Below are 17189 nucleotides of genomic sequence, written 5' to 3'. Positions count from 1 at the left end.
TGCCATTCCTTCTCTTCTGCAATACTGTGATAAAGATCTTAATTGATTTCATCATTTTAGAGAGAATAGCAGGAGTGTTTCCTACTCCCATCTGGTGCTCATCAGAGCCTGACCCGGTTATGGTGTGCTACGTGAGCATGTGTGGCTCCAGAGGGACCTGTCCCTTCCTTGTGCTGATACAGGGATGTAGAAGGAGGTCACCAGCAGCCCACCACAACCCAGCCCACCACAGCCCAGCTCACTACAGCCCATCCCATCCCATCCCAGCCTGCTCCACTCCTGTTTGCAGTGCTTACAATTCCCTCCAACATTGTAGGTCATTCGGCCTCTCCTTCCATTTTGGGAAGGGCTTCCGGGGATATTTCGCCCTAGAAAAAAAATAATTATCGTATCTCCCTAATTCCCAATTATTATGCACAGGCTTATTTAAGAAAAAGGATTATATGTTTTGTGTGTTAGAGGATGGATTTGAATTTGACACTCCTCTACTTCTGTTCTGTGAGGAGTCCTACAGACAGATGAACCAGGCGAAGAGAGGAGAGGAGAGCTCAGCACGCAGGCTGTCATGTAAGCCATATTCTCTGGGGCCACCTCTTGGTGCATGTTGCTTCCTGCCGCAGGTAAAAGCATCAGTGTGAGTGCTGTGTGTGAGCGTTAGGCTGTGCTGTCCTCTCCCTCCCATAGCGAGAGCAGCTCTGCTGGGTACCAGCTCCACCGTTCACCAGAGGACACATTACCCCACTGCTGACATGGAGAAGGTAAGGCGTTCTCTCAACGTTCTATTAACATTCCTATGACACGGCTGACATTACCTCAACTCTCTTTTTTCCCCACAAGTAGATTTTCTATTCTACTATTGTTTGTGTAGAGGCAATTGCAGAAATAGAATGAATGTATATGCGTGGACTTATTATTTGCTGTCTTAGCCCGAGGGTATTCAGACTCTCTCAAGTCTTTGATGCACTTCAGTGTATTTCTAACGAAGTGAATATGAATTTTTTTCCAAATAACTCTGAGGAGATAATGTTAACTGTTAACTGTAATGTGATGAGGATGAAGAGGTACACAACACGTTCTAAAAGAAGAAAGGATAAACCTGTGGAATTGGCATGACTTCAGTATGACCTGTTTTGTTATATTATTCAGCTGTATTTTGATATGTGATTTCAGTACATTTGAATGTGCACTTCATTCTGTGCTACTAGTTGTCTTTAAGCTGCATTAAAAGGGAAATTATTCAGCTGGTTGAGCAGCTTGTGTTTGTGACTCAACATGGCTTCATTTTGAGGAACTTGATCGAATGCATCTAACATTCTCTGGGAATAGCTCAGAATGTGTGAGCATCGACACAAGTAACCGCTCTGAGGAGTGGGATTTAGCCCAAAGTACAGAGGGAGGTAACACTAATACTTCTGACATATGTCACCCCATCTTTATATCAGACGACCTTGTTGTTTTGTGTGTGTGCTTGTGTGCGTGCGTGCTTGATGTGTGTCAATACATGACAGGTCTTCTCTATGTGTGGCAGCGTTGCTCAGAGTGCCCAGAGCCCAGGCTAGCCCAGAGCTTGTGTACATTCTGCAACAAGTGGCTGTGCTACCAGTGCACAGACATGCACCAGCACCAGAGAGCCACCCCTCAGTGCTCAGACCTGCACCAACACCAGAAGCCCACTACCCAATGTGTCGACCTGCACCAGAGGGACCAGATGGCCCCCAGCTCCGAACCAGGCAAGCATCTCTCTGTCCCAGACAGGTTCTCCCATCCCTCACTGCCCCCTTTTGTAGCAACAGTGTTATATTATTCGTGGATGCTGAAAAGTACGTTTCTAGGTCTCTACTCTTGGATGCTAAAAGGCAAAGTCATACTGTAACTCTGTGATCACATCTCACCTATATTGCCACCTCTAAGTGTTGCTGTCTTAGTGTGTCAGTGTTTTGTTTTGGTGTTTTGGTGAGAACATCAGTTTGAAGTGTTGCGGGTGAGAAAGCTTAGCTCTGCAGGCAGGATGTGGTCACTCAGCATTTAGCACTGGGGCTGTGCTATGCAGTGCACAATAGGCCTTGTGGAGAGCATTGTGCAAAAGGCACTGCTCATTGGAGTGGTGTGTCCAGCAGAGTGCAGTAGGGTTGTGTTCAGCGGATAGCTATGTTCAGCTGTGACTTTAGTCAGGCTCTGTGGGTCTGTGTGCAGCAGTTTGCAGTGATGTGCTTGTTATGTTATAGGGTTGTGTTGAGCGCTTTACTGTTCTGTTGAGTCAATGTTTAATTGACTGTACTAACTAGGGCCATGCTTAGCAGTGTGTGTGTGTGTGTGTGTGTGTGTGTGTGTGTGTGTGCAGCAGCAGTACTGTGTATTGTTGGGGGCTGTGTTTACTCATCGTGACCCTGTGGTCTCTCTATCACATTGTGATCTGTTTCCTGCCCCTTGTGGTATGTGTGCGTTTGTGTGTGTGTGTGCATTTGTGTGTGTGTGCGTTTGTGTGTGCGTTTGTGCCTGCGTGTGTATCTGTGACTGTGGGAAAACCTTCTGCATCACCCCAGAGTATAGACATAGGACCAACTTTAATGTGTACAGTGGATAGCCATCTGAACATCACCCATTCTTCTCAGTTAACCCCTCATAACAATGCTTAGGCCTGCTGTTTCATGACACAATCATTACCCAAGAGGGGAAATAAACACCAGCATCAGGATACAACAATTGGTTGTTACTGGTCTCAAAAGTCAATTAAAGGCTTCAGTCAATTTGGGTCCAGTTTTGAAATAAATTAACTAATGCCACATGGTGATTGCTTGGACTCCGTCCCAAATGATACCCTATTCTTACATAGTGCACTACTTTCGGCAAGAGCCCAGTAGGGAACAGGTGCTATTTGGGATACAACCTTAGTGTGAGGAAGTGATAACTTTGGGCAGGAAGTCTCATATGTGCTGCATAAGAATCACATTTCCAGCTATTTATACAGATCATTTGCATAGAGTAGGAACTCTCATTACATTGCAAATCAAATGACTAATGCTGCATTTATTTTTAAAACATGGCCGTTTATGCATGCACACATGAAAGTCATTTGTTCTCTAGCAGCATTTGTTACTGTCTACATCCTGCGGTGTGAAGGTTTTGTTTGATTCTTCAAAAGCCAACCGAACTAAGTTATTAATCTAGATTGGCACTGGTCTTTCATTTCTCCGATCAAAGACCTTCTCTCTCTGCCCTATTTTCCATCTGTCTACCCATTCTTTAAGCCCAGAAATATTTACTAGATTTAAAGGATGCCATATTTCCCCAGCCTAAAATAGTTTTGGAATGATGATGATACTGAATGACTCATGTAATGCATGTTAACTTGAGGCCAATATCAGATTCAACATATTTTACAACTCTAAAATAGAGTAGAGTGAGATTGCAGATAACATTTTAAGCAAAATTAAACAAAAATAAACAGGAAACATTCAGCGAAATAGTAGTTTGTCTTGTAGCTTGATATAACAATAGAATAAAACATTGATGTACATAAACTGTGTGCTGCCAGACATGAATGTTATTCAGTTGCCTTTTAGTAGGCCACTTTTGTTTACATGATGTGTCTTTGAACATTTGTTTGCATGATATATCTTTGTGCATTTATTTTCTTGTACAGCACCAATTACTCCCAACGGCTTAAGCTGTAGTGTGAATTGCTTGTTTAGTCCTTCTCTGTGGTAATGCTATGCTTCTCTCTCCCCTCCCCCCTCTGCCCGGTAGGCCCTGGCTCGTGTGGCCGCCCCATCCTCATGTGCCACTCTCACAGACAAGAGCCCTTGGAGCTCTTCTGCGAGTCCTGTGACCTCATGTGCTGCAGCAGCTGTCACCTGTCCGCCCACAAGAACCACAGGTCAGTCCTTAGACACGGCACAAGGGCATTACAGTGAGGGGCTAACAGCAGGTTAAAAACCTCCTGCGTTGTGTCTGGTGCATATCTTCAACCTACCTAATTCTAATTCAGTCCATATGATACATTGCCCGGTTGCCTGTGATTTTGCAGCGCATTAGTGGTCCCAATAGTCCCTAACGTCATACAGTAACTATCCCTCAAGGAGATGCTTGAAATGAAAGGGTGTAAAGTGGTGAGGTTAAGTGGTGTTTCTATTGTATTATTTGACCCACTGTGATATCTGTTTGTCCTCAGGCTGGTGCACATTGGAAAGGCCCTGCAGGACCAACAGTGGCAGTTTGAGAGCCTGATGGCTCAGGTGGAGGAGAGGAGGTCTGCAGTGGAGAGCACAGCCAAACAGATAGAGGACAGGTAAGCTCCGCTTGTACAATACATTACTGACAGATGTGTAGAATGATCAGGAGTATACACTGATCTCATAAAGCAAGTGTAAAGCCAACAGCTGGTGGTCTCAGAAACCTGGCTCAAATTTACCAGAGCAATGTTGACGACATGTATATGTCCTCTCAAAGATCATATACAATACACTCTCCAACTCTGAATGAAATACCCATCTAACATATGTAAAGCATCCAAGTGCAATAAAGCACGTATACACCACAATCCATCAACTGTTTTGGTTTCTCTGTCAGTAATCAGAATGTCACTTATTTTCTCTGTGTTCCTCTCAGGCTGCACGGTGTAAAGATCACGCAGAGGAAGGCTGAGAACCAGATTAAAATGGCAAAGATGATTATGATGAATGAGCTGAACAAACGGGCAAACCTATTAATAGAGCAACTAGAGGTAATGACTTTCCCTCTCTCTCCCTCTCTTTCTCTCCCTCTCTCCCTCTCTCTCTCTCTCTCTCTCTCTCTCTCTCTCTCTCTCTTCCTCTCTCTCTCTCTCCCTCCCTCCACTCAGTCTCAGTGTTTCCAGGGGCATTCATCTCCAGTGTCTAGCTGACCATAAAGTACATGTTCCTAATCAGGAGCGCTCCCAACATTATCTAATCAGTTCTGACCGCTCGCAATGGAGAGGCAATAATGATCTGTCAAAAAAGCAGGGATCTTAGGAATGAAATCCGGTGAAAAACAAGCCATTGATTAGCCCCTCTCTTTCCATCTGTAATTCACTCCCTCTGTGCCAGCAATTACACGTGAGCATGTTTCTGTCTGCCTCTGTGTGTGTGTGTGTGTGTGTGTGTGTGTGTGTGTGTGTGTGTGTGTGTGTGTGTGTGTGTGTGTGTGTGTGTGCGTGCGTGCGTGTGTGTGTGTGTGTAGAAGATCTCGGAGGACTTCCAGCGGCGTCTGGAGGACCAGCTGCAGGGGGAGATAGAGATGTGCAGCCAGCTGGACCACGTGCAGAACTTCATCAGCTGGGCAACAGCCCACCACCTCAAGAACCCACTTCTCTTCAGCAGGGAGCTGGTAGGTCTGAAGGGACAGAAGGGTGGGCTTGCGGGTCAAACACAAGGCCATTTTTTTGCCGCTTGTAAAATACCATGCAATTTTCTTGTCTCATTTAAAAACAGAGTAAGAAAACATTTTTTCGGGGAGTTATGGAAAAAAGTTCATTAGTGCTTTTACATTACGCCTGTCCTCCTTTAGATTTCTCTCCAGATGCAGCGCCTGCTTGAACCCCCACTACACTCAGACGCCTGGCTCCCTGTGAAGATCAAGTTCAACTGGGATGCCAGCTACTGGACTAAGCAGATCTCAACTTTGGGTAAACTAAGGCTTAAAGGACTTGGCTGCAGTAGCTTGGCTGCAGTGACTGGTTGTAAACTGGTTGTATGTAATTATTGAAAGTGTTGCATTTAATGCCTTTCTACTGGAGACCTGGCCTGATTCCTAAACTACAAGTATCTCTGTTGTTCTAGGTCAGCTCACTGCCGAGGGGGGAAATCGCTCCTACTCTGAGGGCGTGGCCTTCCCCAGCATCCTGAGGCCCCAGCCTATCACCTGCTTGTCCCTGCCATCTGTGTGCCATGGAGGGCGGGACCAGGGCTGTGCCTTCCAGGCCTGCTGTCAGCCCCAGATGTGCTGCCTCCACTGCATACCCCCACAGCCAGCTGTGCAGCTGGACAAGAACCAGCGGGAACCCAACCCCTACTCCGCCAGGTGTGCCCAGTCCACCCTCAGCTCTCCCTCCCTGGCCCTGCACCAAAGTCAGCTGCTGAGGTGCTGGGGCCCTGACAGTCCTCCAGGTCCACCAGCTGTGGTGCCCTCCTCCATGCAGCGTCCCCAACAGCCAGCGCATCTCCCGGCTGCTGACCCAGGCTTGCTCAGCTCCAGCTCCAACAGTGGAGGTCTTGGACTCCAGCCCCCAGCCACAGCCCTCTACCAGCCTCAGATTCAGCCGCTTCCCGACACTCATGCACAGCCAGCCACAGATGGGGCCTGGGAAGGCCAGGGCCAGCAGGCCAGCAGAGAGAGAGAGCAGACTCCTGGGCAGCCAACTGTGGACAGAGAGGTGTTGACAGAGCAGATCCAGGAGGGGAGCAGGGAGAAGACACATGTACAGACAGGGGTGGACAGAGAGGTGCTGACAGATGGGATCCAGCAGGAGCAGCAGCAGCAGCTCCTGTCTCCCCTAGTGGCCGAACTGACAGTGGAGCAGCAGGAGGAAGAGCAGCAGGAGGCCAGGACTACACAGCCATCCAGAGACTGCAGAGATGGCAGGGTGAGTTGACCAAAGCGCACTATAATGAACATTGTTTCTTCACATCAGAGATGCTTAAACCATATCAACGTAGTAAAGCTGTCCATGTTTGCTCAGCGATAGTTCACTTTTGGCCCACGTTGGAGTTCCCCCATTGTTGTCTGTTGACCAGAGAGTTGTATAGGTCCCACAACCTCATTTCGCTTTCACTCTGTTGACTCCCCAGTGGTCACACTTGTCCCTCCTCATTCTCTATGGCCTTATAGACCTCACCACACACTCTGAGCTCAGAGGTGTCAAAACACACAGTCTTGCTCACAAACACCTCTCAGACTAACAGTAGCACACATGCCTCAGCCCTGCCTCGCTTCTGGCCAAGCACACATACACGCACACATAAACCACAGGTCACACACCTGTCCTGAAGAGGATAGTGCAAGGTACAGCCATTGTTTCACTTCGGTTGTGCATTATGGCAGAATAAAAAGCCAATGGGTTGAGGGAAGGCTGGATACAGTAAATTAGTTTCATGGTGTTATAATTGTAGCTCAAAGCACATTGTACCGCAGGGAGCTTCGCATTATTGCAAGTCTTAAACCCAGGCTGACAGCAGTATTTCCTGTCTCAATATCTACATACAGCGGATATTGAAAAAATTTGGGCAATAACTTTGTTTACGCCAAATTATCAGTCACAGTGGTTGACAGCTGCCCTGAAAACAGATGGTGCTACAGAAACCTGACTGGCTTCCATTTGAAGAAGGGACTATGCTTAAGAAAGAGGCACACTAACACAATCAAAGCACCAGCTATGCTGAAATATATATTTTTTAAACTTAAGTGCAGCATTGCAATAAAGCTAAAAAAAGATTCTACTGTTTATTATTAGTACCCTTGGTGCCAGGGATTGAGCAACCGAATGATCACTGATCAAAAATGTTCCTCCTGCATGATTAAAACAACAGAGGCACATGATTTCCGCCTTGCCAAGACACAGTGAGTGAAAGTGAGAAGAAAAAGCGCTTGTGCGCAGCCACATACATACTTAACCTGGTAATAATGAGACACTTGGGGAATTGGTGGAGCTGGGAGGTTGATTTCAGCTCTGGGTACACTTCTCTCAGATACATCCCTGTCTTCTGTCTCGCTCCCTCTTCCTCTAGAAGAGGATTATAGCTTTTTTCTCCACATTTAGACTCCTTCACACCTCTCCTCGGGGCGCGGATCAGGTAAGTGTTTTAACCGAGTGGTAATTATGAGCACATGCTCTGTGTCAACTGGTCTAAATCTCCATGGTGTGTGGCGTGCTGTGAGAAATAAGACAGAGAAAAAAAGGGAGGGAAGGAGAGGTGAGAGGAAGAGGAGGGGTGAGAGGAAGAGGAGGGGTGCTGAGACACAGGCTAGTGCTCAAGCTTTGTCAGGCGTATGGCTGCATTAGCACAGAGACACAGTTGCTGGGGGCTTTTTGGAAAACTTGCATTAATGAAATGATGACGAGAGGAGAAGGCCAATGGAGGAGAGATGGAAAGAGAGTCTAATCTGTGATGTGCTAATGCCGCTTATTCAAACGAGCCTAGCTTACGCACTTCTGATGGTGGATTTACATACGATAATTGGTATTGTAACTAAGCCCTTCATTATCAGTAGAATAACGGTGTTGTGAGCAGTAGTGTGGGTCATCTCTCGCTGAAATGAATGGGCCTTGCAGCGATTGTGTTGTTTTTAATCAGACAGGCAGGGCTCACAGAATGGATTCTGAGTGGTGTCCTTAGTGCGTGTGATACTGAAGGTGGTTCTGCCACACACCTCCCACCAGCGCACTGTCTCTCTGTTGCTATGACATGAATAGATGCACCTGTGTAGTATGATGCTCAGTCAGCAACAGTAGAGTGTGCTAAGGCAGTCTGCTTTTGTGTTTCTGTGTCCTGACAGAGATCCACTTCACTGGAGATGTCTGTGACGACCCATGGGTTCAGTGTTGATGCTCAGAGCAGCAGGCCCAGCTCACTGTGTGGGAGGAAGAGTCGATCCCAGAGCATCCCACCAGAACTGGCAGGCCCCTCCAGCAGCCCTTCCACAGACAGGCCCCTGGGGGCCACCCACAGCTTAGCAACAGCAACAGCAGCCGTGGAACGGGGACGCATGGCAGACCAGGTAACCCATTAACCCATCAATGAACAGAGAGAGACCTGCTGCCATAGAGATCCTATAATTCATGTAATTCCATGCCTACTGCTACCAAGGAGAGTGCAGGTGAAATGTCATGGCTGACTGGAGACAAGCAATTCTCAATAAATGACTGGCATTCTATTATAAGATTTTCAATGGACAATTAATGGACATTTTAATTGTGATCGAGAGTCATGCCTATTCTCTTCAACTTCCATTATTACATGTCAGCTTCTTAAGGCTGCCTAGCTGTTAAGGCTGTTCTGATCAGAGCTTTTATAAGAGACATGCCATTATACAGTTCCATTAGGGACATTACAGTATGGCTACAAAGAAAATAACTTTGTAAAAGAAGTTAGTACAATATGTCAGATGAAAAAGCCATTTTAAGGCACAGTCTCAGCAGTTTGGGATTTGATTTTAAAGGGATACATATAAATGTGGCAGAAAGGTTTGGCTGTCAGACTTAAAACCTTGTTCTTGTTACACACTTGGCAATATAAATTCTTTGCAGAGGGTAAAACACATTACCAAAAAATAGAACTGATACAGCAATGAATCCATTTGCTTTTATTGCAAACAAATTGGACAAAGTTGCTAGTGTTGCTGTTTAAAGGTACATTTAACAAAATTACCTCTTTGGGTCAATCAGATTCCAGGTTTTTGGTGGCAAAGCCTTTTCTTGTTTTTGTCTCTGCAGTTGACTTTGTAGTATGATGTAGTACAATACCCATAATGTTTTGTAACGATATCTGGTTTATCTTACTAAACACATTCCTAAAGCTAACACTAAGGTGTCCCTCCTCTTTATTCTTACAGACTTTGGATGTAAAATATGGTTGGTGTCTGTGCTTGATATAGTAGTTGATGTTGATTATGACTGATTCCCTCCCTCAGCAGGGTTTTATGGATCTCAGGCGGAGGAGGCTGTCTTCTGATGGAGTGATACGATCTGTGGCCTCCCTGGAGAGATCCTTAGCCACTCCTCCCTCCAGAGGCCAGCCCAACCTACGCCTGTCACCTTTGACCATTTACAAGACAGAGCCTGGTACTGAGCTACTTACTTCCAAATATTATATATTTATCATTTATTTACAGTGTGGCAAAAAAAGTATTTAGTCAGTCACCAATTGTGCAAGTTCTCCCACTTAAAAAGATGAGAGGCCTGTAATTTTCATCATAGGTACACTTCCACTATGACAGACAGAATGAGAAAAAAAATCCTGAAAATCACATTGTAGGATTTTTAATGAATTTATTTGCAAATTATGTTGGAAAATAAGTATTTGGTCACCTACAAACAAGCAAGATCTCTGTCTCTCACAGACCTGTAACTTCTTCTTTAAGAGGCTCCTCTGTCCTCCACTTGTTACCTGTATTAATGGCACCTGTTTGAACTTGTTATCAGTATAAAAGACACCTGTCCACAACCTCAAACAGTCACACTCCAAACTCCACTATGGCCAAGACCAAAGAGCTGTCAAAGGACACCAGAAACAAAATTGTAGACCTGCACCAGGCTGGGAAGACTGAATCTGCAATAGGTAAGCAGCTTGGTTTGAAGAAATCAACTGTGGGAGCAATTATTAGGAAATGGAAGACATACAAGACTACTGATAATCTCCCTCGATCTGGGGCTCCACGCAAGATCTCACCCCGTGGGGTCAAAATGATCACAAGAACGGTGAGCAAAAATCCCAGAACCACACGGGGGGACCTAGTGAATGACCTGCAGAGAGCTGGGACCAAAGTAACAAAGCCTACCATCAGTAACACACTACGCCGCCAGGGACTCACGTGTCCCCCTGCTTAAGCCAGTACATGTCCAGGCCCGTCTGAAGTTTGCTAGAGAGCATTTGGATGATCCAAAAGAAGATTGGGAGAATGTCATATGGTCAGATGAAACCAAAATATAACTTTTTGGTAAAAACTCAACTTGTCGTGTTTGGAGGACAAAGAATGCTGAGTTGCATCCAGCAAAGAACACCATACCTACTGTGAAGCATGGGGGTGGACACATCATGCCTTGGGGCTGTTTTTCTGCAAAGGGACCAGGACGACTGATCCGTGTAAGGGGAAGAATGAATGGGTCCATGTATCGTGAGATTTTGAGTGAAAACCTCCTTCCATCAGCAAGGGCATTGAAGATGAAACGTGGCTGGGTCTTTCAGCATGACAATGATCTCAAACACACCGCCCGGGCAACGAAGGAGTGGCTTCGTAAGAAGCATTTCAAGGTCCTGGAGTGGCCTAGCCAGTCTCCAGATCTCAACCCCATAGAAAATCTTTGGAGGGAGTTGAAAGTCTGTTGCCTAGCAACAGCCTCAGAACATCACTGCTCTAGAGGAGATCTGCATGGAGGAATGGGCCAAAATACCAGCAACAGTGTGTGAAAACCTTGTGAAAACGTTTGACCTCTGTCATTGCCAACAAAGGGTATATAACAAAGGATTGAGATAAACTTTTGTTATTGACCAAATACTTATTTTCCACCATAATTTGCAAATAAATTCATTAAAAATCCTACAATGTGATTTTCTTGGATTTTTCTTCTTCTAATTTTGTCTGTCATAGTTGAAGTGTACCTATGATGAAAATTACAGGCCTCTCTCATCTTTTTAAGTGGGAGAACTTGCACAATTGGTGGCTGACTAAATACTTTTTTGCCCCACTATATTTATTATTATACAATATACATTTCTCAGATGTATTTATTTATGTATACACTGTACACTGCAATTCAGATCTAGCTGCCAATATTGTACACCATGGCTATAATAAATGACATCTCTCTCTCTCTCTCTCTCTCTCTCTCAATAAATATGTTCTGATTATGTAGTAACAATATTATCTTATATAAACATATGAACACTGAGAAATGAATACAATATCATCATCACTAATATCCAAATTCTGCTTTCACATCAGTTAAATGGATTCATCAAATGATTATTCTTTCTCCTGTTTACCAGATTATGTTTATGCATATGATGAGACTGGGCATGACGTCAAAGGAAAATGCAGAATACCAAGAAAGACTCCAGACAACAGGTACATTCTATTTAAACATCACACTAATCTTCAAAAAATGTGTTGAAGTCAAAAGGGGAAAAGCTACAGTTATGTTGCTTCACCACTTCCCTCTTCATACATCAGTGACAGGGAGGTTCAGAAGGAACCTGGGAGTTCCAGTTCCAAGGTTCCAGTGGTGTGTTTGGAAAGGCTGAAGATCCTGGTGTCTCGGATCCCACCACAGGGGCGGCGACAGAGTGACCCTCTGCCAGACACTGCAACAGAAAGGACCGGACCTGTTCCACAGAGGGGATGGAAGGACAAGATGACTGAGGTAGGCTCCACTAAAACACTGTGAACTCTCTTCTCTTCCAGAAAGTCTATGATGTCAGATTATACTAGTTTCATAACCACAATAAACATTATGTCTGAACTAGTTTTGTCCGCCAGCTGGTTCTTATAAGCGGCAGAAATTAGCCCGGAGAAGAGGTCTGAACTAAATTGCAATGTGTTTCAGATCACGGTTAAATACTACTGGCATGTTCTAAATGTCAAACTCTGTACTTTCTCTACAGGGAATATCAAAAGAAGCCAAGGTCGCAACGGTCAGCCCGTCTCTGGATAAACAATACTCAGAGAGACACACTATCAATCAATCTCTCCCACCTCTAGTAATCAATGATTGGCCTGAGCATGGAAGACACAGTCCTCACAAAGAGCTCACACTGCAAGTACCCGCCACTGACCTTGTATCACCTCCACCTTTCTCTGCACCTGACCTTGACTCTGACTCAGATCCCAGGTCAATCTCAGAAATAGTTTCTGACCCGGAACTGGACTCGGACCCACAACCAGAATCGGATCCCCAGCAAGAGTCTGACCCACAACCAGAATCTGACCCACAAGCTGAGTCTGCATCGGAGGTTGGTCTGGAATCAGTTTCTGATGAGGAATCTCCTGATGAGGCTGCTACAGAATCTGAACCTAGTGTGGAATCAGAACCTAGTGTGGAATCAGAACCTAGAGTGGAATCAGAAGGTAGTGAAGAATCAGAGAATGGTTTAGAATCAGAGAATGGTGAAGACCTGGATGCTGATGCGGAATCGGAGGCTGATATGGAATCAGACCTCCAACCTGACCCTGGCTCAGACCCCCGTTTTCCATCTGAAACACGTCCGGGATTAGATTCAGACCTGGAATCAGACTGTGCACAACCCCCTGAATCACAAGGGTCTGCAGAATCTGGACCAGATCTTGAATCGGAGCCAGACTCAGCCACTGACCCAGCCTCTATCACTCCTGACCCAGCCTCTCTAAGTCCTGAACCAGGAATGGAGTCCCCTCCAGCCCAGAGGTCCCTGCATGCAGACCCTGGTCCACACATGCATTGTGAAGGAGCTGAGCAGGCCTTGCCTGGGGCAGAGACCATGGAGATGGAAAGTGAAGACTTCTGTGCCGTGTGTCTGATCGGAGGAGACCTTCTGTGCTGTGACCGCTGTCCCAAAGTATTCCACCTGTCCTGCCATGTGCCAGCTCTCCTCAGCTTCCCCACGTAAGTCATCTCACCACCATAAGTCATAGACTGGGTCCCAAATCGCATCCAATTCCCTTTATAATGCATTACTTTTGACCAGGGCTCACAGGGCTCATGGGGCACATAAGGTTCATAGAGCTCATAGGGCTCATAGGGCTCATAAGGCTCATATGGCTCATAAGGCTCATAGGGCTCATAAGGCTCATAAGGTTCATAAGGCTCATAGGGCTCATAAGGCTCATAAGGCTCATAGGGCTCATAGGGCTCATAAGGCTCATAGGGCTCATAAGGCTCATATGGCTCATAAGGCTCATAGGGCTCATAAGGCTCATAGGGCTCATAAGGCTCATAAGGCTCATAGGGCTCATAGGGCTCATAAGGCTCATAGGGCTCATAATGCTCATAGGGCTCATAAGGCTCAAAAGTAGAATAAGGGCCATTTGTGACGCCTCACTTCTCTCATCCATCAGTCTTGTCTACACTACTGCTCTGTGGTTGAAGATAGCCAATGTCTGCCTCTGTGTCCTCTTCCACTTCAGGGGTGACTGGGTGTGTACCTTCTGCAGAGATATCCTGCAGCCAGAGGTGGAGTATGACTGTGAGAACCAGAGGCTGGCTGCAGAATGTTCAGGAAAGCCACTACCTCATGGTCTCTCTGCTTGTGACCAGAGAGTAAGTATTATTCTTCATTATAAAAATGTAAATCAACTGACACTGACCAGTCAGTAGTGTCAAGGAGGGCTCAATGTCTTCTGTAAGTGGGGTTTCACACCTACTAGTTACAGTAAATGTTATTTATCGTAAGAAATCAATGTTGTCCCCCCTCTGTAGAAATGTGAGAGGTTGACTCTGTTGATCTGCAGCAACATGCTAAGTGCTCCCTTCCATGAGCCGGTCAGTCCACTGGTAAGTGATCCCAATCTTATTCTTAATCAGCATGTTAGTATTCACAATACTCCGCAAAAACACAGTGATCTGGTTTAATAAAACATGTTTTGAAACCTAGGCTCGCCACTACTACCAGATAATCAAAAGGCCCATGGATCTGTCTGTGATCAGGGCCAAACTGAGCAAGAGGAGCACTCACCACTACTATTCACCTGATGAATTTGTGTCTGATGTCTCCCTCATGTTCAGGAACTGTGCAAAGTTCAATTATGTAAGTTATATAGATTAATAATAATAATTTAGTGATAGAGGTTAAACTGTATATATTGACCACTCTTTCAGTGCTATATTGCAAATGCATATTTTATTGTATCATTTACATTATTAAATGTCCCACAATGCAATTGTAAGTACTGATCTGGGTCACAGTAGTAAAACCTGAGATAAGCTGTGTTTAATTTCTGGTTTCTCTGTCTGTCCTCCAGCCGGACTCAGAGGTGGCCCAGGCAGGTCGCAGCCTGGAGATGTTTTTCAGCTCCAGACTCAGGGAGGTGTTCCCAGACAGGGCCTTCCCTGCAGCCGAGGATGACTCCGACAGCGATGAGTACGACGAGGTGAACAGAGCAGCTGAGGGAGGCTTCCCCTGGCCAGAGAAGAGAGAGCAGTGCCACAGGAAGAGGAAGAGGAGGCACTCTCTCAGCTGTAGGAAGCATAACTTCTAGTTGTAGGCAGTGGAGCAGAGCCTATCACTGGCTATTTTGAAGGACAGTATGACATGATATTGCACTGGACGTTTCCATCCAAGAGAGGAAGCTGAGTTTTTATGAAGGGATTGTATGTACATATTTACATTTTGAGAATTGTACTTCTTCATTACGAAGGTTATCTGCTCTTAATTTGGCCTGATATTTGTGTCAAATATTATTGTATAAGTATAATCTGACTTACATCTTTATACTTATTATGCCTTTATAAACTGCGTTTCTGGTATTTGTTTTTTGTTTCAGATATATTTGGAGATTCTACCTATATTTGTAGATTCTCCATCATATATACAGCAAAACCTACAAGGTCAGTATTGATAAATGGTAAACATATTTATAAATGTTAAATAAACTCTACAATATCTTGTTTTTATATATCAATATTGAATGTTTTTAGTGGCTAAATGATTGCAGGCAATTAGTAAATACAGACTATTAATGTTAATATTTCTGTCTTGCATTTAATATATATATATATATATATATATATATATATATATATATATATATATATATATATGTCTCTCTGTCCTATATGCATTTGAAGTACAGTATAGAATGTTATGTATGGCCTCCCCTTTTTTACGGTAATGATTTGAGTGACTGACAGAGGGCGCCCTAGCAGCAATGACTGAGAACAAAGGAAAAGGTTAAGTTCATATTGAACCAAGGGGGTATTCAAAGAAGATTAAGATAAATACAAAAATGAACATACCTTTAGTTGAAATTGCCACAATAGTATTGCAAGGCACGTATGCTTTAGATTGGCATTTGTTCAATCCTAATGAAATCCTACTTCATTAGGATAAGGCCAGTATTAATAATGATTATTATTATTTGATCCAGTGTGAATAAGTAGAAAGAGCTGGAGAAGTTAAGAGAGACTTAAGAGTAATGTTATGTTATTTCAACTTTCTGTAGTTTCTATGTAGAATGTACATGTTAGTTTTTCATTTATGTAAAATGGCTGCTGCAATACGGTAGAGCTGGCTGTATTTTTTTAAAGGTTGCTGCAAATTAATAGCTGAAATTAACTGTCGGATCAAGCTAAGTTTGCTATTTGAATAAACAAACGGACTTAAAACAATTGTAGGTATTTTTTCTCGGTAGTATTTCATTTGGACTTTTCAATATGGAATATCTCTGCTTCCATCTCTAATATTGAATCCTAAAAGCTACAAAGACCCTCTCAGAGTTGGCTGGTATCAAGAAATGTCCATTTAATAAAGAACAGTTGAAAAGAAAAGTGCTCTATTTGAAACGGTCCTTGCTATTCTTCTACGATTCCTTTTGATTCCTCATTTCTATCCTGTCTGAAGTTATTTTATGGGGTTATGGAAATAATAAATGTCTATCTTTAACCGACAACGGCATGTTTTGTATCAACATAGTCTTCTTGCTAGTTACTACCTAAAATATATGTAATAAGCTTAAAGGTATGCTGAGTCATTTCCTGAGTTTTGGGGGATTTGACAGAATGGGGTTGTGATTACTTGACAACAGTCAAGTGTCAGTCAGTCTCCCACCACTTCTCCATATGGGCGGTGTTGCTGTGGACTTGATGCAGAATGCGTTGCCTACTGGAGACATGGAGACAGAGCAACAGTGGGAATTAATGCAGAAGACTTCTCAGGATTGTGAGTTTGTTATTCAAACCATGAAGGAAAATAATCTCCTAAAATAACCACATTTATGTTGATGTAAGCTATTTCACAACTTCTTTCATCTTCCTTTATTTACAGCAGCTTGTCATATCCAAGAAAGATAACATGCCTTACTAAATATTTCATGGAGATAAAAAGTGTTTAAAAGTTGCTGTGTCAGCCTACCATGCAGACTTTCCTCAAAGCCCTGATTCTCTGTTTGTCCAAAACTTTTCCTACCTAAAAGTCATTTTCTCTTAATGAGTTAGAACATTATGCGTTGCCTGAAACCCTTCAAATCATTCACTTTGAGTGTAATCTTCCATTAAAGGTGATTCACAGGATCCTTATGGTTGCTTATGGTCGAGGGCAGTGAATGATGTATGATTAATCCTGGCTCCCTTTGAAAACCACCGGCTAGCCCGACCAATTTTCAAATTCAATTATCCTCGATAGTCTTGATTGAACCATTATGCAGACATTAAAGCATTCCACACTGAAATGTTTCACTAAAGGCACAAGAATAATCTGCCGTTGGGGCAGCAGGTAGCCTAGTGGTTAGAGCGTTGGGCCAGTAACCAAAAGGTTGCTAGAGCGAAT

General features: G+C 44.2%; 1 protein-coding gene across 2 annotated transcripts; it reads left to right on the top strand.

Moving 5' to 3' along the window:
• Positions 1-630: 630 nt before the first annotated feature.
• LOC139384669 (tripartite motif-containing protein 66-like) lies at positions 631-15311 on the top strand. Of its 2 annotated transcripts, XM_071129492.1 has the most exons (17): positions 631-758; positions 1529-1730; positions 3748-3877; positions 4172-4288; positions 4609-4723; positions 5200-5346; positions 5527-5644; positions 5799-6601; positions 8512-8733; positions 9646-9796; positions 11721-11799; positions 11905-12094; positions 12336-13312; positions 13834-13966; positions 14126-14200; positions 14301-14453; positions 14668-15311. In XM_071129492.1, exons 1-17 carry the CDS (start codon positions 750-752, stop codon positions 14902-14904), a joined length of 3858 nt encoding a protein of 1285 aa, XP_070985593.1. In that variant the 5' UTR covers positions 631-749; the 3' UTR covers positions 14905-15311. The 2 variants fall into 2 exon arrangements, with proteins under 2 accessions (XP_070985593.1, XP_070985592.1); XM_071129491.1 differs by lacking the exon at positions 631-758 and having other exon boundaries at positions 1247-1730.
• The last annotated feature ends 1878 nt before the right edge of the window (positions 15312-17189 follow it).

Source organism: Oncorhynchus clarkii, chromosome 26 (genome assembly GCF_045791955.1).
Source record: "Oncorhynchus clarkii lewisi isolate Uvic-CL-2024 chromosome 26, UVic_Ocla_1.0, whole genome shotgun sequence".
Taxonomy (NCBI): Eukaryota; Metazoa; Chordata; class Actinopteri; order Salmoniformes; family Salmonidae; genus Oncorhynchus; species Oncorhynchus clarkii.
The sequence above is the reverse complement of the archived record's forward strand: the minus strand, read 5'-3'. Positions and strand labels throughout refer to the sequence as shown.